General features: G+C 40.1%; 1 protein-coding gene across 1 annotated transcript; it reads right to left on the bottom strand.

The window, feature by feature from the left end:
• Window positions 1-237: 237 nt before the first annotated feature.
• On the bottom strand, window positions 238-20,580 carry sdcbp2 (syndecan binding protein (syntenin) 2). The gene is made up of 9 exons (XM_042409301.1): window positions 20,404-20,580; window positions 15,765-15,816; window positions 13,819-13,915; window positions 9,569-9,669; window positions 8,669-8,833; window positions 5,833-6,008; window positions 5,091-5,262; window positions 3,434-3,525; window positions 238-1,966 (listed from the first exon to the last, which is right to left on the bottom strand). Exons 2-9 carry the CDS (start codon window positions 15,813-15,815, stop codon window positions 1,912-1,914), a joined length of 909 nt encoding a protein of 302 aa, XP_042265235.1. The 5' UTR covers window position 15,816; window positions 20,404-20,580; the 3' UTR covers window positions 238-1,911.
• Window positions 20,581-22,314: the final 1,734 nt, after the last annotated feature.

The following is a 22,314-nucleotide window of genomic DNA, read 5'->3' as shown; positions in this document are numbered from 1 at the left end:
TACTTCTCCATTCACACTCCCACCATACTGTATAAAGAAAGACCAAAAGCCCCTATATTAAACAGCATGGAGGAAACCTTTCTGTTGTCTCCATCTGTGTGTTTGTCTGAATCTTGTATCTGGATGTTTTTTTGCATGTGACAGCGTTTTGGAATTTCTTGTTGCACCCCCTCCCCCAAACCACACTGATCCTAAAGAACAAAATATGTTATAGTATGAAGACAAATATTGCCGAGCTAATGTGAACAGAAAGACTGTTTATTTGTTTTACAATATTATCTTGGTTACATTCGTATATAAACCTTTAGATTTTTCTAGCATTTTTTTTTTACAGAATGAGAATGATGTTTATCAGTTTGCATACCTAGAAATTTAAAGGAATACATGCATTCAAACATGAACAGCATTAAAAGGAGGAACTTTATATAACAAGTAGAAATTCACAACTGTGAGCGCTGCTCAGTCTTACTGTGCTCATCAGTCAAGGAAGGAATATTACAGAGGGAGGTCCTCCGACACGCTTAGCAGAGGAGAGCAAGGTCATTGGCTAAACCCATGATGTGGAATTAAATGGCTTCAATTTGAGCAGATGATTTTCAGCATCAAATTTAAGCAGCTTTCCTGTATTTAATGTACAACATATAGAAGAGTTCTCTCATTAACATGAGGCACCACAAACACAATAATAAAAGAAAGCACAACTGTTGAAATGGATGCAGGAAAGACAACCTCTTTAAAAAGGTAGTGGAAAGTGCACTTAGTGGGTCCGCCCAGCACAGACCCTGTCCAAACAGATACCAACAATTCCCTCCAAAATTACAACTGACCTCCTCATGGTGAATCACATAACACACTATGATATTGCTTACTTGTGCCTTTCACTGTCTCATAGCTCTTATAGTGTTTGTGAACAGGGTCGAGTCCCAGCTGCATAGGACAACAAACATCCACTGCTGCCCCCTTCCCTACACTCTCCCCTGAAATGTGCACACATTGCTCCCAGTACCTTCAAACACAACACATCAGAGTCCTATCACGACTTTTGCCTGCACACACAGGGAATGTGGTACAATGAGACATTGCCATCTCTCGGAGAAGGTGGAAGCTGCTACGTTTCTAACTCTCACAATGTTTAGGAGCGTTGAATTATGTTAGAATCTGGGGACCATGAATGTTTATGTGTATTCACAAAAAAACTAATCTCGATGTCAAAATCTATTCACCAATAAACTAAAAACAACTCACTGCTAAAACCTTTTAGTTTTACTGGCCATGTAAAAGTAGAATCTAGAGTAAAATCAGCCAACAATTTCACGTATGGTGTTAATTCAACTGAGATTATTTACGTATGCATATTAGAGGCCAAGTGCAGGGATTGAGAGTGCAGCCGTAATCTACATGGTAGGGCTCCAATGGCTGAACGTTGGCTTTTACAGCATTTTGACAAGGTGAAACGTCACTTGCCAATGATTCATCTCCACGATGAGGAGGAAGCTCTGGACTCATGATAGTGTGCATGGCTTAAAAAAAACATTTTGTACTGTCCTTGATCTCAAATACAAAACAAGAAAAAAAAACAAAAAAAACAAAAAAAAAAAAACATGTAATACATAGACTACAAGGTTAGCATAAAAAGTATTAGACATGTCAACAGAGATGAGGAAAATGTAGAAAAGGAAATATACTGAACAACATAATTGAAAAATTGAAAAAAAAAAAGGCATCTCAAGGTTATGATGAGTAATGACTACGATGATGATTGTGATGCAGGAGGTGGTTTGATATGAAGACAGAAAGAAAAAGGGAAAGAGAGACAGAAACAGACAGATAGACAAAGAAAAAGAGAGAAAGAGAGATATCTCTGTATATTGTAGACATCCTGACAGTTTACACTCTTCTTTCTTCTGGTCTTCACACCTCTGGGACAGAGTGATCCATGGCTGACCGCAGAAGACCGGTGGACATCCTGGAGGGAAAAAAAAAAAAAAAAAGTCATACCCAGCTTGTCAGTGAACGGGACGATGCTCTTCAGACAAGGTTGATTTAAGGTTGCTTGAGTCCAGTAACCTAAATTACATTTGCTGCATACAGTATTTAATTGAAAAGGGCCATTTAAAAGTGGTGTGATGTGGGCCCAGACATTTTGTCTTGTTAAACAGGTGAAATTAATGTTATTAATGTAATTTAGATGTTTCAGTTCATGGACCCTGCTATTGTGTAGAACCAGAGATATCATATCTATTCCACACATTCATCCTGGCACCTACATTTCCCACAAGCAGCTCAACTGCCAACAAATCGGTTGGAGATTCAAGTGTGTTATGCTAGTAGTGGCTCATGTAGCTTGGAACTGCTAGCCTCCAGCAGAGATGAGGAGCGAGCTACAGAGGTCTGGTAACCTCACTGCCCTCTTACTCCACACCCCCCAGATTTGTTTCATTTTCAAACTTGTAGTCTTCTGACACTGACACAAGTGTCATCACTTTTTTTTTTAAACCAGATTTCACAGTGCTCCCTCTGGAGACACAAAAGACTTTATAGTACTTTTTTCCACATATGCAGTAGAACTCTCCAACGCCTGTAAATAGGTCTGGTCAATATAGACCAAAAACAAAATCAGGATTTTTTTCAAGCCTGGGGGTCGACTCACGATTTTCTCAAGATTGAAACATCCTATTTTTAGACACTTAAGCAAGAATAATAAAAGAGCTGCACCACCTGCAAGTCTGTCATCATTCTGCATAAAATACTTGTTATCTCACACAGCTACTGACTGTCAAAACCAGGTGCTTCAACTAAGAAGATCATGGGCATCCAGTTTAATAATCACTTTCAGCACAGACAGAGCAGAATATCCGCTCATTAATTGACCTGCTGCTGTTTGTGTTGCTTCAAAGACATCAGTCTGATATCTGCAGACTGCTGCTAGCAGCTGCCCAGCAGGTAGAGATGTAGAATGTGGAAACTGTTTAGTTTGCTCCCAGACCTTCAACTCTCATAATCAGAGATGGTGCCTTGTCAACAAACACAAACTGAGAGCACAGATCAGTGTGCAGAGTCATTTTCAGTTTGTCCCTCTTGTACATACTCAGCAACATGACTGTTCAATTCAATACGAGATAGCCAGAGCCAGCTAGCCACCTGGAGTCACCACAGTCCTGTGATCAGTGTGATTAGTGTAACTAATGTTATGTTTGCAGTGGAAAAGGTCCATTAATCGGTTGTTGAATAAAGGCTCTATTCCATTCATTATCTATTCATGAAAGAGATAGATTTGGACTTTCTGATTTTGTATGAGTTTTTCAGTATATGGATCTAAATGAAGGTGAGGCTCTGAGCTGACTGAAGGCTGAATTGAATTGTAACTGGATCACTGATGTCGAGGGACAAAATGAGTCCTTAAAGTTCATGGCCAAGATAATGGCAGTCTTACCGTTTAATCATGTGTTCATAGATGAACTTGGGCATGATGGTGATGGTCATGGCGGTCGGGGACGTGGACAGAATATCCTTGATCTGAGAATCCTGAAATTTTCACACAGGCACAGTGACATGTAAGGATCTCAGGTAATTATTAAAACAGATCACATTAGATTCTTGTTTTGTGAAGCACATTCACTTGTACACATACACACAGTTTTTCTCCAGTGTTTGGATGCATCATTGGAAACAAAAGCTAGGTATGGGGCATCTGTGACACAAATATCAAAAATGTTTCCATTTTCCAAACGGCAAATCCATAAAATGGTGTCACAGACTGGTGTCTAAAGAGACAATACTATAACAAATAACTCCTCAGTCAAGACAGTAAAATGAAAAACAACCTTCACTGCATCAAATCCTTCAGACTTGTAGTCGTTTACTGGTGATACACAAAACTGGGGGTCGACCAATTATCACCCTTGCCAGTTATAGTACTCGTTTTGCAGAAAATCAGGCTGTGACTGATATATTAAATACATTTAACAAGGTACATTATTGATACTGATAAGTTGACGCATATGCAGCATTTTATTGCCATAGCTGCTGAAGGTGGAGCTAGTTTGAACAGCTTTGTGAGGGTTATAAAATAAATCTTGGGGTGTTAGGATTATATATTGGGTAGGAAGGAAGAAAAAACATAGTTCTGCTACATTAAATTTAATTTGGATTCATTTTTCCAGAACTTTTCTTTAATTTTGTGTTTTTGAGAAATATTGGAGAGTTTTACCTCTTTGGACCATAAACAGTTATATATTTGAAACCATGTGAGGGGAAATGTCTCTTTGGTGGAACTGCAAACAACTCAAAGAGTACATTATTTCCCTCTGAAATGTAGTGGAGTCTAAGTATACATTAACATCAAATGGAAATACTCAAGTAAAGTACAAGTACCTTAAAAATGTTTTTCAATACGGTACTTGAGTAAATGTACTTAGTAGTTACTGTTCCACCTGTCACACAGCAACAACTGCATTTAAATAATTACAACCAACTAAAGGCTTTCCAAAGCTCTTTTGCTGTAATAAACAAAGCATAATCGTGCATTAAGGCCCAAATACACTGAAAGCATCTGACACGCGCGTTTTGAAGTACACCTATAGTTTTTAAAGCCAAACACGCGCTAAAAGCGTTACGAGGCGCGTCAAAATGTCTTGATGGCCCAACTCTGACCTTGTTTCCAAGAGAACAAAGCTGTTTTCTCTGCAGCCAAAAAAGGGAGAGAGAGCGCCAGCCAGCTGTGCGCCGGCGAGAGAGAGAGAGAGAGAGAGAGAGAGAGAGAGAGAGAGAGAGAGAGAGAGAGAGAGAGAGAGAGAGAGAGAGAGAGTGGCGGTGGTTGAGCAAGGAGAGCGAGCGGTAGTGAGAACAAAGCGGCTGAACGAGAGAAATAAAACGTTATATTCTGATTGTTTCACGGCAGTCACGTTTTACAGCACAAATAAATATCCATCAAACAGTCGACAGATGATTCTTTAGTTCATGTTCTTCCACATTGACTGACACAATGAAGATTATCTTATACACATTACCTCCACAAAACCACTTAAAGAACTGATATCCATCACAAATCATTTGATGAAAATACTCATATACAGAAACAAGTGCCTGACCTTGAGTCCAATAACATTTTGTCCATTGATTTCACAGATGTAATGGTCAGTCAGCACACCATTGCGGGCAGCAGAGCCATCCTTGACCAGCGAGGTGATTTTACCAGATTTGTAGATAAAGCCCACATGACCTGAGCTGTCTTTGTGCATGGTGACGGTGCGCTGGAATGGCCTAGGGACCGACACAGGCAGAGAGAAAAGTTTTGTTAGAGACAGCCTGATCCTGAGATTCTTTCTTCAAATGACAACATACCAACATGCCTGTAAACTAATTATGATAAATGATTGTTATAACTGTGATCAGGAAAACAAAGGGGAAAAAGTCAGGAACAGATGGGAGAAGGCAAGACAAAAAGAAACTCCCTTAATGATAATCAAAACAAAACTACAAGGACAGCAATGAAATACAACTGACAGATCAGCCAGCAGAGGGAGCCAAACATTAAAAAAACAACTTGGTTGTTCTCCTGTGTTCATTCCAGTTCCTAATGAGATGCTATGAAACTGTTACAGAGATCTATAAATACATTTAAACACAAAGCTTTTATGCAAATGAAATACAATAAAACTTCAAGCACATTGAACAAATGAATGCTGCATAGTTTCTGAAGTAAAGTTGCTCCATGTCATGTAAAACAGAGGTGTGGACCAGTACCAGACCTCAGAATATCAACAAGTCTTGAGAAAATATAAGGACACCCTGCTGCAACCCTATGTCCTCTGTATATGAAATGCTCCTCACCTGTCCCTGACCACCAGCTCAATGCGGGTCTCAGCCGCAGTCTTCAGGGCCTTGTGGGCCTTGTCTATGCTCCAGCCGGCACAGTTCTGCCCGTTGATCTGAAGGACCTGGTCCCCAAAGCGCAGCCCGGCCAGGGCCGCAGGGGAGTTAGCCTGCACCAGCTGGACAAACACTCCCTGAGAGAGGAAGGAGAGAAGACACTCAAAAGATGATACTGGAGAGAAAACAAAGGAGCAACTCAAGGGAGATAAAGTGAGGATACAGCAAGGAAAGAAGAGATAAAACATCTTGAAAAGGATGAAAGACATTGCTAGATGATTTGAAAAAATTACAGGGTTTTACTTGTTGTCAGTGCAATGTAATGAATTGTTTGATTGGAATGATGTCTCTAATTCAAATCGTTATGGTCTATTTTGAGGATTCAACACCCTAGAAATGAATACTTACAAATTAAAATGGAGCATATTTACTGGATGTTATGTTAGCCGGTAGCAGCACAGTGCAGCAGCACATCCATCACCAACACACTAAAATCTTCTATGTTCAGGAGCCTATTAGCACTCTTGAGCTGGCCAAGTATCAAAAGAGATCATTCACTCACTTTTTTTTGTTTGTATTCTTGCTTTTCTTATGGCGTTAATGCATATGCAATGCATATGTATCCTACGAATTAGGGATGCACCAATCTGATATTCCTCCTATACTACCAAATAACAGAACTGCGAATCTGCTGGGAGTGACTGATCCACATTAAATACTATTCTCTGTTCTGCTCTGTTCAAGTTATTACTGTTACTCATCACTTCATGCTTGTGCTTACATGCCTTTTAATGCGACATTCACAGTTCACTAACAATACCAAAAACTGACTGTCTGTTGTTTTTCTAAAGTACATTTTCTGCACTTTGTTTCAGGTATTCATTTTGAAACACTGCATGGACTAAGCAATGTTAAGATTTCATTTCATGTTTAACAAAGAGAACAACTTCCATCTTATCAATGAGGAACTTCTAGCTGCTGGAGTAGCATCAGCATCAACTTTGATCACCGTTGTTGATCAATGTTACTCAGCTCAGTGCATGGAATAAAAAAGATGATTTTGATCTGTTTTTTTTAAACAGTCCATTGTGAGTCCTACAATGTCATACAGTAGGAGTGCAATACTTAATCGGTGGAGTACTCTTAAGAAATTATGTGTCAATAACACATAGTGGCACATTTTAACTCTTAAATTATATCTATTAATTCCCTCATTAAAAAAATCCAGAATCTATGAATATGCTTTTTTTTTTGATGTCTCCTACTCCTCTATTCCAGTGTGAAGTCTATCCTCGGTGTGTGTGCACCGGAGGCTTCAAGTTTCCACATCACACTTGTCAGTTCCGTACTGGACCACGATTGGCTTCAAACTAGTTGTACTCTGTACTGAGGTCTTGGTGACCTAAAGCCACTACGTTATTGTGTGTGTGTTGTATTGATGTACAGGGGCAGACTTTACCATTAGGCAAGGTAGGCAACTGCCTGGGGCCCCAACTAAAAGGGCCCCTAACAACTATAGATTTATTACTATATTTAGATATGAAAAATATTGAATTATGTTGCTTTTCTAACACATTATACGCCGAAATGACTTACAAAAACCCCCAAAGCACTTAAAAAATATGCACCAACTTCTACTTCAGAGGAAAACATTGTACCACTGCATTTACCTGACAGATGAATGTCAAACAAAAAATGATTCACTATTATTTATTTAACTAGTCAGCATTATATAAAATGGTTAGAATTAAAAGCAAGTACATTAAGTACATTGTGCTGACAATACCTCTCTTCACTTTTAAGTAAAACTTTGAATGCAGGATTTTACAGTATTTTCACTGTGCGATATGAATAGTTTTACTAAAGAAAACAGATTTGAGACATTCCCAGTTAGAAAAAGGGTGAAAATAAAGCAGAGTGTTTTTTTTAACAATTTACTTTAAAGATTAGAGATTAGAGATAATTGTAAATGTTTCCGTGGTGAACTGTGCCTTCATATTTATGTACTATGTATGGTGTCTGCTGTGGTCCCATTTCTGCTCCTGATAACCCATGCTGTCTGAAAAGATTGTAGCATGCTGAGTGCACCAATTTCTCCAACAATCTCTCTTATATAATTGTAGAAATAAGTGTAATTAGTGTCTGTCTATTTCTTGGTATGTTTCTGTTGTTAGTTTGCTTAGTTGTGGGTCAGTAATTTGTGGCTGATGAAAAACGAAGCGGTCTGCTACAGCAGCTGACTGCAGCTCTGCTCTGCTATGTTCATATTTTTGAGAATGTAATTAATATTTTCCTCTTTAATGATGTATTATTTCAACACCTGCGACCTATTACACTATTAATCAGAATGTTTATCTTTATGACACCCAACCCGCCCAATCCGAGGATGCCTGTGGATATAAATGCAATCCGGGCATCACTAGTAACCATAGTAACAGCATGAGAAAACGTGCTCCGTTGTAGTTAGCGTTCAGTTTAGTTTGTTATTTGCTAAGTGAAAGTTTTGCTAAGCGTCCCGGATGTTAATCTGTTCATCCCAAACACATTTTTTACCATCCCTGGGATGCCAGGACACCAGAGTCTAGAGTCGAAACACTGAGCAAAACAGGTTAAACACTGAATGTTTACAACAAGCAAAGCAGAGTTTGACCCAGATCTCAATATCAAGTGGAGGCAGGGGGTGTATATTTCCTCAGTCATCAGTATAGTGTCAAAAGGGTGTTAGTGACAGTCAGTCTGGGCTAAATAATTAATGCAAGAGCAGGTGCCTGTCAATGACTTTGTGATGCTGACTCACATTGTCGATGGACCTGAGCCGGAGTCCGACCTTCCCGTCCTGGTCCTTGCAGAGAATAATCTCCCGCAGCCCTGGTCGGATCTCTGCCCTCCTGATGCCAACATCTGCCCCTGTCACTGGCCGCACCATCCCCCCGACACCTGAGAGGGAGGGCACTGCCACTTGCTGAGGAGGGGAAGAGGAATCCGGAAAAGTGGAAGAGGTGGGTTGAGAAAGAACGAGGTGAGAGGAAGAAAAGGATTAAAGAGGAATGTTACATTAAAATTCAGCTAGCGATAAAAAGGAACACTGCATCAAATAGAGGGACAGTATGTGGGAGGATTTCATCTTCTCCACCAGTGAATGAAATCAGGGATGCCATTAAAAACTTCATTATTAATATGCTTTGCAGTAAATACCAAGAAACTAATACATCTAAGGAATAATGGTAGAGGTGACGATATTAGCAAATGGCAGAGAACACAGATGGTTAAGAGTCAGCTGACGAGCTAGGGCACTGTGAGAGCCTTGACATCTGCAGGAGCCGCATGTACACTCACTCACTCTCACACTCACACACACACACACACACACACACACACACACACACACACACACACACACGGAGGGGAGTGATGAGATCGCACCCTCCCACACACTGCTCCAGGCCTGCGGTGAGTCATTCAGTAATGTGGATCTCCAGGAACAGCGCACTGTTGTGCTCTGATATATCTACAGCGCATGGCTGCTTTCATTTACTAAAAACAGGTTGTATTTAAAGGAGGCTGGCGCTTTTAATTGAGGCCATAGCATTTCTTAATCATTATTTTTTTTTAACCAAAGCAAAAACAAATTCACACATAAAACAATGATGGAATAAGATGTTAATGATACATCCAAACAACAAACACAAACACTTACATTGTCAGCCACAGGCAACAGGGCCAGGTTCCTCTGAACTTCATCGCTGTTGAGGCTCAGGCCCATGTACTCTCCCAGTTCCTCCAGATTTGGGTACAGGCCTGGGAGAATGGAGAGATGGGTGGAGGGAGAAAGGAGGAGGGTGGGTGGAAAAAGGAAAACCAAAGAAAGAATTGAGGTTGAGAATTGAGGGGAGCAGATGGAGGGTGGGTGAGCAGGTGGGAGAGGTCGGGTGTGAGAGACAGGTGGTTGGTAGGAGAGAGAGAACATGGAAGAAAAGGGAAAAACAGTTACGGCTAAAGGTTACATAAGGGATTAATGAATATGGTAATACTACGTTTGCAACACAGACTTATAAAATGTTCTCACAGGTGTACAAACTTCAAACACTGTAATGTCAGCTGCACCTAAGTAGCTCATCTCACTCTTTCCTTCACTTTCATGCTGTCCATCACAACAGGGTCATGCTTGAGCTACATGGAGCCCTCCACTGGAAGAATGCTGATAATGAGCAGTCTGTGTTGCAGTGCGGTAAAACTTTCCTGGCATCAGTATTCAGGCCACTATATTCAAATGGTCTGTGTGTCCAATCCTTCTCTTCCTCTTTGACCTGATCTATACAAATATACACACAAAGTTTTATGCAAATTGGTGATATCTGTGATTGTATCTGAGATCTGCTTGTAGGTTATGAGTCATGAGGCCTCTCTCATCTTTTCCTAAACTCAAAAGCTGGGGAAGTAATACTTAAGTCCCAGGATATTAACCAAACTTTTCCTTTGAATTTTAACACACCATTACAGACGTAAGATAGGGTTTAGGGTTAGGCTTGGACTTCTTGTTTTACCATCTCCTGTCTACTTCACTGTTTGGACAGTTTCTACCTCTCTGTCCCTCTTCTTGCCTGTCAGCATGACTGCATCACTTTTCTGGCAACAAGAGGCGGCCATTGCCCTTGCAGCAGAGCACTGATTACTAAATTTATCCTGGCGAGGGTAAAAGAAAGTCAGACAGAGGTAGGGAAGTAAGTATAGTCACTCAGTGGCACACATGAATATGCATCCTAGCCAGTTATTTGGAAAGCACTTGGGAGCCTCCATGTGTAGTGCCAAAGGGGATGACAGTATTCTGTATGGTTTAGCTGGGGCAAAGCTTCAACATGTGGGAAAGGCACTTCCTGTCTACACAGGATCACCTTGCATCTGCATGTACCGGCAGGTTGATGATACCAAATCATACTGTTAGTCAGTGGTGGAAGAAGTATTCAGATCCTTTGTTTAAGTAAAAGTATCAATACAGCAATGTAAAAATACCTCCTGACCATCCTGAAAGAAACAAATGTACAAACAAACAAAGACTGGCACCTGACAGGCTTGCACCAAAACTTAACGTTAATATTTGTTTACCTAATTTATGTGCAATCATTTAATTTCAGCTCAGTGTAGAGAAATACACCAATATGAACAACTGCCTTACTGCACGCAGCTATGACGACACTGTTGACACCATGTATATATAACATGGCCCCTCAGAGACTAGGGAATTTCCAAAAGTTTAAATTTATATTATCAGGCTGCCCTAACAAGTATTTAAAGACTCTCCAGCTGGTCCAGAATGCAGCTGCACTTGTACTAACAAAAACTAGAAAAAGAGACCATATTTCTCCCATTTTAGCTTCGCTACATTGGCTTCCTGTAAAATTTTAAAACTTCCTGTAGAATTTAAAATCCTTCTCCTAACTTATAAAGCCCTTAATGGTCAGGCACCATCATATCTTGAAGAGCCTAGCGCCGACCAGGCTCGCAATGGATCAGCCCTTAGTTATGCTGCTATAGGTCTAGACTGCAGGGGAACTTCCCATGATGCACTGAGCTCCTCTCTCCTCCTCCTCCTCCTCTCCATCTGTATGCATTCATGTACCATCAATGCATGTTACTAACTTGGCTTCTTCCCCTGAGTTTTTTGTGCTTTCTCATCTCGCAGGCCCTGGGTTGCAGGCAGAGCATTCGCGGTCCTTCGCAGTCCTGCTGGTGTCCTTCCCCGGCTATTGCTATGATTGTTGTCATTCTGAACACCCCCCCCCCCCCACCTTCTTTCTCTCGCTCAACCCAACCGGTCAAGGCAGATGGCCGCCCACCAAGAGCCGGGTTCTGCTTGAGGTTTCTACCCGTTAAAGGGGAGTTTTTCCTTACTGCTGTCGCCAAGTGCTGCTCATGGGGGAATTGTTGGGTCTCTGTAAATTAAAGAGTACAGTCTCGACCTGCTCTATGTGAAAAGTGCCCTCAGATGACTTTTGTTGTGATTTAGCGCTATATAAATAAAAATTGATTGATTGATTGATAGATAATGGGCTATGTGAATCAGTCAAGAAACAAGACTATTGACTTATGTTGACCATAGTTGGTGATGGAACACACAACATACAAAACTTATATCAACCAGAAATTTCTACATGTAGTGGCAGAGAGAAGCTCAGTGATTTTAATCTAAGTCAATACTTCTATCAATATACTGCTAATGTTCAGTGATTGTCTTTGTTTCAACAACAGTGATTGTGCCACCACAGTGCTCTGGTGGTACCAGGTGGAGTCAAGTCTAAGGTCAACATTGTTTCAGTCAGCCACTTCAACTATGTACTCCACCCAAAACACCGACTACACAGCTACAGGGGACAGCTCTAGTCATGGCACAGAAAAGAAAGAGAGATGAACACATCCACAAATTGATGGCCAAACATAAAAAGTGGAAATGAAGGAACAATGCAGACCATGATTCATCCCAGACTCCTACACCCATTAAAATGCGTTTCATAATTTCAGAAAACTGAATTTGCCTAGTCATAATAGCTGGCCTGCCCTCTCTTCTTCCTCATTTTGTGCTCTCCTGCTTCCTCATTTATGTTTTTGTGCTCTCCTGCTTTATCACAGTCTCCTTCTTTCTCCTCTCCCACACACTCCACAACTGCCCACATAAGCTAATCCAAAAAAAAGAAAGAAAAACAAACTGGTGTTGACTTGGTTTTTGTAGTTTATCCTGACCTTCTTATCAGAACTCTTTGATGAGCAACAGTATCTGGGAGATGGCCATTGAAGTCGGTCACCAAACAAGGACCTGGCTAATAATGCATCTGTTTTTTACCAGGTAAATTTGTTGTATTGATGCTTTAAGGTAATGCAGAATCTAATGCATTTTTGAAAACAAAACACACATGCAGGCTGTCAAGTTCTATTATCTCCTTCTCATTCTTGGTGTTTTTCCTTTACAGAAAGAAGAAAGGTCATGTTGTTGAGGCAATTTGAAGGCAGCAGAATGAGTGAAGTTTACAGTGTTAGCGTGTCTGCCTAGGCTGTAGTTCAGTGCTGGTGTCAATCAGGCCGTCCCCTTTCACGTCCCTCTCCGTTTCCCTTCTCCACACCAGGACAAGAAACTCCTCCCGTCTCTCCTGTAGTTCAATCACCCACTACACCCCTGGGTCTCTCCTTCCTCCCTCCTTTTCAAACCAACTCCTCCTCCTCTCTCTTTCTCCTATCACGCCTCGTCCCAGCACAACTGCCAGAGCCAGTCTCCATGGTGACTCACAGCTAGCTCTGCTGAGGTAAAAACAAAAGACCGAAAGCCCACAGGACTTTGCATCCAAATAAAGAAAAGAGAAACTGAATGAGTGAGAGAGTGGTAAAAGGGGGAGAAGTGAGTGAAAATAAGCAGAAAAGTTGTGTTCTCTAAACTCTAAACGGCCCCCTGTCCATCTTCTGCCTGCTTTTAATCTTTTATGGGTGCCTCCTTTTCTTTATCTTTTCCATCTGAGTCTTACAGCAGAGCTTAAGCCTACTTTCACAGAAACTCAGAAAAACATAAACCCTTGAGCAGAAATAAAATTATAGAGAAAGCCATAGAGAGCCACAAACACAGAGAGAACAAGAGAGAAATCATAGTCGGTGTGGGGGGCCCAGTTACTCTCGTTATTGTACAAAGACCGCATAACCCCTCCTCTCATCATAGTCCTCTCACTCTACTCCTCTTTATCCATCTCCAATACTACAGAACTGTTCCTCTCCCACAAATAACTGCAGTGAAACCAACAGGTAAAGAGAATGAGAGCAGACACAGGAGTTAGCTTGAAGCTAATTTGTATCTGTAGTCCCCCACAATCAAAACATACAACAGCACAACAACAAACAGTAGAAAGCAAAAAAAAAAAAACACACACAGAACACACCATACAAAATATAACACATATATATGAGACTCACTTGATCCTGGCATCCCAGCAGTGGCAAGCTGAGGCTGGTAGGCTCCCTCAGTGATGGCTGGCATGGGGGTGGTAGTCTGGGCGAACTGGGCCTGGGCCTGAGAAGCAATCAGACGCACACAGTCAACTGGAAGAGTAGCCACTTGAACAACTAACTTAAAATAGCAAATACCGGATGGATATTGTCATCGGTACAATATAGAAAGAAAGGAAAAACAATGAAAGTAAGGCTGTTACAATCCTCCTCCACTCAAAAATACAGTGCTGCTTGAAAGTTTGTGAACCCTTTAGAATTTTCTGCATTTCTGCATAAATGACCTAAAATGTAATCAGATGTTTACACAAGTCCTAAAACTAGATAAAGTGGACCCAATTAAACGAATGAGACAAAAAAAATAAACCTTTTCATTTATTTATTGAGGAAAATTATCTAATCTCATTTATTTGTGTGAGGCAAAAGTATGTGAACCCTTGCGTAACTGGTGTGACCCCCTTTTGCAGCGATAACTTCAATCAAACATTTCCGGTAGCTGTTTATCAGTCCTGCATATCAGCTTGGAGAACAGTCTCAACTCAGGGATGTTGGTGGGCTTCTTTGCATGAACTGCCTGCTTCAGGTCCTTCCACAGCATTTCTATAAGATTAAGGTCAGGACTTTGACTTGGCCATTCCAAAACATTATCTTTCTTCTGCTATAACCATTCTTTGGTAGAATGACTTGTGTGTTTAGGGTTGTTGTCCTTCTGCATGACCCACTTCCTGTTGAGCTACAGTTCACAGATGGATACCTTGACATTTTCCTATAGAATGTGCTGGTACAACTCAAAACTCATAGCTCCTTCAATGACTGCAAGCTGCCCTGGTTCAGAGGCAGCAAAGCAGCCCAAACCATGATACTACCACCGCCATGTTTCACAGATGGGTTAAGGTTCTTATGCTGGAATGCAGTATTTGCTCATCACCAAACGCTTCACATTCAAGCCAAAAAGTTTGATTTTGGTCTCAGCCATCCACAACATTGTTCCAATCGCCTTCTGGCTAATCCATGTGGTCTTCAGCAACCCGTGGACGGCAGCAATTTTCTTTTTGGAGAGAAGTGGCTTTTTTCCTTGCAACTCTGCCATGCACACCATTGATGTTCAATGTTCTCTTGGTGATGCACTCATGAACATCAACTGTAGCCACTGCACAAGAGGTCTTTAGTTACCTAGACAATACCCTGGGGTTTCTTGAGATGCCCCGGAGTATTACACACCTGCTCTTGGTGTGATTTCTGTTGTTCGACCACTCCTGGGGAGGGTAACAATGGTGTTGGATGTCTTCAATTTATATAAAGTCTGCCTGACAGCTTGGTGAGCATCAACAACTTTTGCCATGCAAAAATATGTAACATTGGATCATTTTCCTCAATAAATAAACAAACAAGTGTAAGGTTTTTGTCTCATTTGTGTAACTGATGTCTCTATCTAGGTTTAGGACTTGCATGAAAATCTGATCACGTTTTAGGTCATATCTATGTAGAAAAAGAGAAAATCCTGAAGGGTTCAAAAACTTTCAAGCAGCACTGTATATAAATATATAAATATGTTTTTCTTCTTGTTCCTACAGCTGAATGTTTGAGCTTCACTGTACAGAATGGTTTATGTGTAGAGTTTCACACTAGAAGGCTGTTTTCACATTCATCTGCTGAAAATGTTAAATTTCTCTGTGCTCATTGAAAATCCAATTCTAAGAGATGTGTTACAAGAAGTATTTGTAACATCACAAATAGTTATAATTATATAATAGGAAACCAATCCTGGTCCTCTATTCAACTTACACGAGTGTGATGTGGAAATTTGAAGCCTACTGCACATAAAGCATGCGGGTAAAAGAGAATGGCATAAAATGCTACTACAGAGGTTATTATGTCCAGATAGATGGCTGACTTAAACACACTCATCTTACCTTGATGACCTTGTCGACCTTGAGGTCCTCGAGGGATGGATACAGAGACATCCTAAGGAGAAAACAAACAGCTATGAGCGAAGGACTTTGAGTAAGGGAGGATGACTGTAAGAGATAACAATGCAGCCAGACAAGCTCCTGGTTGGCTGGGTTATCCTCATATTACCTTAATGTCATCCATTACCATCCATTAAGCTATATTTTATATTCATATTGAGTCAAATGGCTCCCTGTGATGTGGAAAGGATGCTAGTGCTCACGATTCCACTGACCAATCACAACCATCTTTGTTGTTGAGTGCAGCTTTCAGCTACGTCCAGTTCGTTGTCTTGGTTCTGTCAGTCTCAAGAACCAAAACAACTTACCTGCCCAGCCTGAAATGGCAGAGGGATGAAATAAAAGAGTGACTGGTGAAGAAAATTGAACATTCAGCAAGCCAAAGCTGGGCACAAAGCTGGGCTACAATACTTGAGATTAGACGGGTTTGTGAGTGATGTTATCTTAAGATGCGCATGGATGCAGGGGGTAGAACACAAAACCAGAATGACGGAGAGCTTATGAGACAGCAACATGAGTTGTCTTTGTGCAACAGAATGCAGAACTTTCAAAAGTAATGGATGGAAAACCTCCCTGTGAGCTCCCTGTTAGTAATGTACTAGATAGGTTTGCACAGAAGATGGTGAGGAAGAAACTCGCTTTTATTTTTAGCATGTTTGTGGTGATTACTTACTAAGTTTGCCAGGCTCTACAATCATTGTCTTACATTTACTGAGTTTCAGTGTCAGAAGAAAGTTTTGGAAATGTGAGGACCACATACAAATTCTCACCTTAACAGTAATTTGTCAAAATCATGATGAACTCAATTGAGAAATAGATATAATAATAGAGTATGGTTAACAGATGGGAAATGTTTTTTTGCTAATCCAGGAAATCATAATACTTCACCACACCGATACAAAACTCCTGTTATTTCAGTATTAACACAAAGCAATGGATGATGGCCTATCACTTCTGGAAACATTAAAAGGGACAGCCATCATGGTATAATCTGTATGACAAAATCTCTGACGCTAGACAGATTTCTGTAGTCTCTCAGAATACTGTATGTCATCATATTACCCAATACTAAAGTTGCATTTATAAATAGCAACTGAGTGAGTGACGAATAAATCTAAGATAAGTATGTAGTACACTTCTCCATAGAAAACACAACTAAGCATCGGCAACAAATCTCAAACAAACTACCACATCATGTCAACTGGATGAAATGGATGGCTGCAAGTATAGACGCTGTTAGTATGTGTTGAACACAATGACAATAATAGGAGCACTTATTCTGATGTGTGTCATGAGTTCACTTCAACCTTGCACTACATTATCATCTTATCTAATCTTATTTCCATGCTGGGTGAACTCAAGGTGTGTGTTGTGTGTATTGACTTTGAACTTGTATTGACATAAATGATGACAAGAGTGGACCAAGTGTGGGTGAGAGGAGGACAGAGGGTATGCAGAAATAACATCTTTATACCTTTATATCTTATTCATTTTCGCTAACACTCGACTACATAATATAGCTGCACTTCCACACTGATTTTATTATAAATTCAAATAATGACATGATAAACACTTGGGCCTATACGTACAGCATGCCACAACATAATGACATGATAACATACATGAGTAACATGGGCAGACGGAGACACGCTAAAGCACAAAAAATGTCTACTGTCTCTCAGGTTCCAATAATGTTGTAAACCATAATGACAATGTATGACTCAACCCAACCCCCTTGTGGTCTGTCTCTAACCATAACTAGACTCAGACATGCTCAAAAGAACTCATAAACAACCAAGTGCCTGAAGAAGGAAGAGGAAATGAAAGATCACAGTCAGCTGACTGAGATTATAATGCACACAGGACAGGCAGAGGCATGCAGTGGAGTGATGACAAGTAATCAACACAAGTATGTTTGGTTCTGTGTATTTCAATTCATTCATTCATTTGCCTTGATATAAACAAAAGCTTACATTTCTGCCTATGCCTTGTTGTCCATAGTATTTTAAAAAAATAAGGTAGTGGCCACTTCTCATGCACACAGATTACATGTAGTGTTACTGTTAAAAATGCTACTGGCATACAACGTAAATTGCAACATCCCTGGTTCAATTCAAACTGGGGACCTTTGTTGCAAGTCCTCCCCCTCGCTCTTCATGCTTTCTCTCCGTCTCAACTGTCAGCTGTCAAACAACAAAGTGATGCACTTAGAGCTGCCTATTGATTAATCTGCTGTTTATTTTCCCAATTAACTGATTATTTGTTTGGTCTATGACATGTTTAAAAATAGTGAAAAAATGGCATTCACAATTTTTCACAGGCCACTGTGACATCTTCAATTTGCTTGTTTTGACTGATCAACAGTCCAAAACCTTAAAAGATATTTAATTTATGGTCAAATACGACGAATATTAACAATTGTTTAAATTGTTTGCTTTAAAAATGACTGAAATGGTTAATTGATTATCATAATAGCTGCAGGTTCATTTTCTGTCAACCGATTAATTGATTAATCGACTAATCATTGCAGCTCGAGATGCACTGATCAAGACTCCAATATCTCAGCTCAAGGTGCTGATCCATTCCAAGTGCACTCAATTTCACAATTTTTTAAAGTTCTTTTTACTAAATGTGTGACCCAGACGTTCTCTGTGTTTCTCCTTCTTTTTCAACACGATATTCCTTTCTCACTGCCTTTTAGAACTCATTTTTAAGTATGGTAACATGAGGTTGGCACTAAAAACTGAGTTTGCGGCCCATTGACACTGAATGAAGGAAAAACTGAATTTAACGACGACCTTTACAAAGAAACTGTTTAAAATGTGGCTAAATAGAGGCTAAAAAAGACCAAAAACTTATCTTGAAAAGAAAACTGATGGCATTTAAGTTCATCCAGTGCTACTTTTATGTAAAAGTGACGACTGATTTCTCACCCATTTTCTTCACCACACTGGGTGTCACAATTACAAGTCATATGATAAACACATCACTTACTGAATAAGGAACAGGAAAACAAAGAGAAGACAATGACAGAATAACAATAATAATAACTCAAGTCAAAAACTTCAACTCACTTTCTTCCATATTGAGATCCATAATGAGCCAAAACAAGCCATCACAAAATAACCCTTTTAAAATGTTTTACAGTACAAAACATCACAGTTATGAGAGTCCACACTGATATGTCATGTACACATACTGGTCAGATAAGTGGTGGTCACACATTCATTTTGACACCAGTAAGTGAAAAATGCCTTGAGTCCCTAAAATAAGCGCATCATTCTGACCACAATCACATTACTGCCAGATCTCACTCTCCCAGCTACTCCAGCCACTACTCTATTCTGTTATCCTCAGTCCTCACAGACAAGTACATCATTGTGTTGGTGGACACAGAGAGGCATTTTAATACTTTATAGTGTTTACTTTTCAGCTGTGTTTGTTTGCTTGCTTTATTTTCCTCCCTCACTCAAACAGGCTGGAGGTGTAAGTGAATAAGCTAGGAAAAAATGAGTGTTTGGGCACTTTTTGCAATGACATAACCAAATCCTTGAGTCACTTCTGCAACTGCAGTTCAAATGAAGAAATGACTTTATTTGTTAATGTACACGGAAATATCCTACATTTGAATATGCAAAGACAAACAGGAAACAGATACAGTGGGGTAAAAAGCTTGGCAAACATCCCATAAAAGCATTCCTTTACTGAAAACAGCACGGAGAGGCTTTGGCATGACTCTTGTGCTCAGCCAGAAACTATGTAACTAGTTGGCAAAGCAAACACTTAAGTGGAAAGGAAAGAGGGCTAACTCCAGTCAGCCTGAGCGAATTGGTTAGATTCAAGACTGTGGCCTTCTTGGCAGCTTTTTCCTGGTTATTTTAACATGGCTGGGAAAGAGACAGAGGGAAGAGGGAGGAGGAGGAGGAGGGAGGAAGGAGGAGGAGGAGAGGGACGACGGACAACTGTAACAGGGAAGTCTGCACTGCTTTGAACTGACCCACACCCTTTCTACTGTACCGCATACAGGGGTCACTATATATTACATACGTTTACACGTTGCAGACAGATAAAACACTTGCACGTTACCAAATAAATAAGCACTGTGAGCTGCTGTCTTTTGGCTCAAAGAAAATTATGGGGCTTAATTGACGTTACTTTAAATTATATGACGTGAAGCATTTCCCTTAATCTGACACTGTGGCAAACGTTTGTGTATATTCTTTAGCGAGGAACTGCTGTTGTGTGTCTCAATCTTTAAGTTACGACGTCGTGAAGTGTTACCATCATGTTAGCTAACGTTACGTTGCCTCACTAGGCTACAGTCATTAAAATTAACCAACAGCTGTTAGTTGGTTTAAGCAGACAGACTTATCTCGTACAGTGATGAAATAGCAAATAGTTTACAACAAAGTATAATATGTATGAAGGAAAACTGTTCCGAGTCGCTTAACTGTCCCTCGTCTTTGTTCATGAATCGTAGCAGCTAGCTGTAACGTTAGCTTATAACGACACCAGAATGTGTGTTAACGCTGGCGAAGGTACAGCGGTTTGTTGGATTAGCTGACATTAAAGACAGTCTCACCTTTTATGCCTTGTTTGGAAAATCTGCTACAACAGCTGGTAAGATTTTCGGAGTGTCAGATATACGCAGACCTCTTCAGCTTATTTGTTTTCCTCTCTTCGTCGCTTGCTCGTCGTTGATACGGCGATGAGCTGGTTGAGGGGGAATTCTGGTAAGTGATGATGTCACTGCTGGCTTCCTGGTCGTGCAAGTCAGCGTTGACGTTTCAAGTCACGCCTCGTATCGGTCACATGAACTTCACTCACCAGGACAATTTTATTCCCATGAAACAGACCTATACATAACATTGTGATAATCAATATGACACAACCAACCTAGTTGGCTTATTGTGCCTCAACAAAATGCTATTCTGTGTCTTATGCTTTGTTTTGATTCTGTGTTTTGCTGTCTTTGCTGCTTTAATATGTATTTAGTGATTTACTGTATTTTTCTAACTGCCTGGGCAAAACCTGGGATTCTTTCACAAAAATGTATGGCCCATAATCAAATCCAAATGGTTGTTTTTTTCTTCATTTGTTGATTGATAGATATAAAAGACGGGTTCACAATTTTTAAGGCTGTCTTAAAACAATAGTCAGGAGTCCAAATGAACATTGCAATGTGTTTTGTTGTTGTTGTTTTTGTTTGTTTGTTTGCTTTTTATTTTGTTTTGGGTTTTTTTTGCTGTAATCATTCCTCCTGTTCATACTGACCATTAGAAGATCCCTTCATAATGCACTTACAATGTAAGTGATGGAGGACAAAATTCACAGTCCTCCTTCTGTGCAAAAATGTATTTAAAAGTGAATCTGAACCTAATATGAAGCTTCAGCCATTCAAATGAGTCAAATCAAGTAGATATCTTTCAACGTTACAGTCTTTTTAGTGCCAAAGTTCCTCTTTTTATTACTATACTTCCACCACTCAACAGGGAAACACAAAGAGGGAATATGATATTAAAAAGACTGTAAATGTGTCAGATATCCACTTGATATGACTACTCAGACTGTTTAAGCCTCATATAAGCTTCAGATAAACTTTTTGCACAAAATGTGTGGACACACTGGATTTTGGCCTCCATCACTTACACTGAAAGGACATTTGAAGGGGATCTTTTAATCGCCAGTATGAACAGGAGGAATGATTACGGTGTGGAAAACCTCTTTCATTGTTCATATGGACACGTGACTGTTGTTTTAAGACACACTTGAAAAATTGTGAACGTGTCCTTTAACGTCTACACTTGCTATATGAAGACCAAGACTCTTAATAATATCCAAACATAGACATTCTGCTGAACACCACATGGTGCACAGGACGCTAGACAGCAACAACAACTTGAACGACTCCAAAAGGACCCCCGTGGGATTTGAGCCAGTGACTTGTGGTTAAATGGTGTGTATTTTAAACTGCCACACAACCAGGAAAGTTATCCTCACCAGTCTTCAACAACACCAAGATCACAAAAAACACCTAAAAGCTGCTCTTCAGGAATGCCTTTATATCTACCTACCTTAGTTGCAAGATATCAGTGCTCAGTTAAGAACTATATGTGGGTCTGTGCAATCTTTAATTTAAATGTCATTTCTAAACTTTGATTTATTTCTTATATCCTCTCTTGTAAGTAGTTCTTTATAATCCTTAAAACCCCATACTCCTTCACCGTAAAAAAATAATATGGAATCATAAAGTTTTGAAAAAGCTGAAAAAATAATATCAGGGCCCCATACTTACAGAACAGAAGGGTACTGACTCACAGCTACCAAATTTAAAGCTGATGACACCAGGCCCCCTATTTATAAAACTTCTGAGAATGACAGTTAAGAATGCTCTAAAGAACCAACTTAATGATAAAAAAGTTATTCGCTGAATGTGAGCAATAACACGCATTTATCATGACTCCAACTTCCAGCGAAGTGTGGGAGTAACTTT

Source organism: Thunnus maccoyii, chromosome 4, assembly GCF_910596095.1.
Source record: "Thunnus maccoyii chromosome 4, fThuMac1.1, whole genome shotgun sequence".
Taxonomy (NCBI): domain Eukaryota; kingdom Metazoa; phylum Chordata; class Actinopteri; order Scombriformes; family Scombridae; genus Thunnus; species Thunnus maccoyii.
The sequence above is the reverse complement of the archived record's forward strand: the minus strand, read 5'-3'. Positions and strand labels throughout refer to the sequence as shown.

What these genes read in the sequence shown, in the direction of transcription:
- sdcbp2 (XM_042409301.1), bottom strand. Translation starts at nt 15,815, where the DNA reads ATGTCTCTGTATCCATCCCTCGAGGACCTCAAGGTCGACAAGGTCATC. An exon ending in GGCTCAGGTCCATCGACAAT is followed by an intron (nt 6,009 to 8,668) that starts GTGAGTCAGCAT and finishes TTCCTCTCTCAG; the next exon opens with GGAGTGTTTGTCCAGCTGGT. An exon ending in GAGCTGGTGGTCAGGGACAG is followed by an intron (nt 5,263 to 5,832) that starts GTGAGGAGCATT and finishes GTCGGTCCCTAG; the next exon opens with GCCATTCCAGCGCACCGTCA.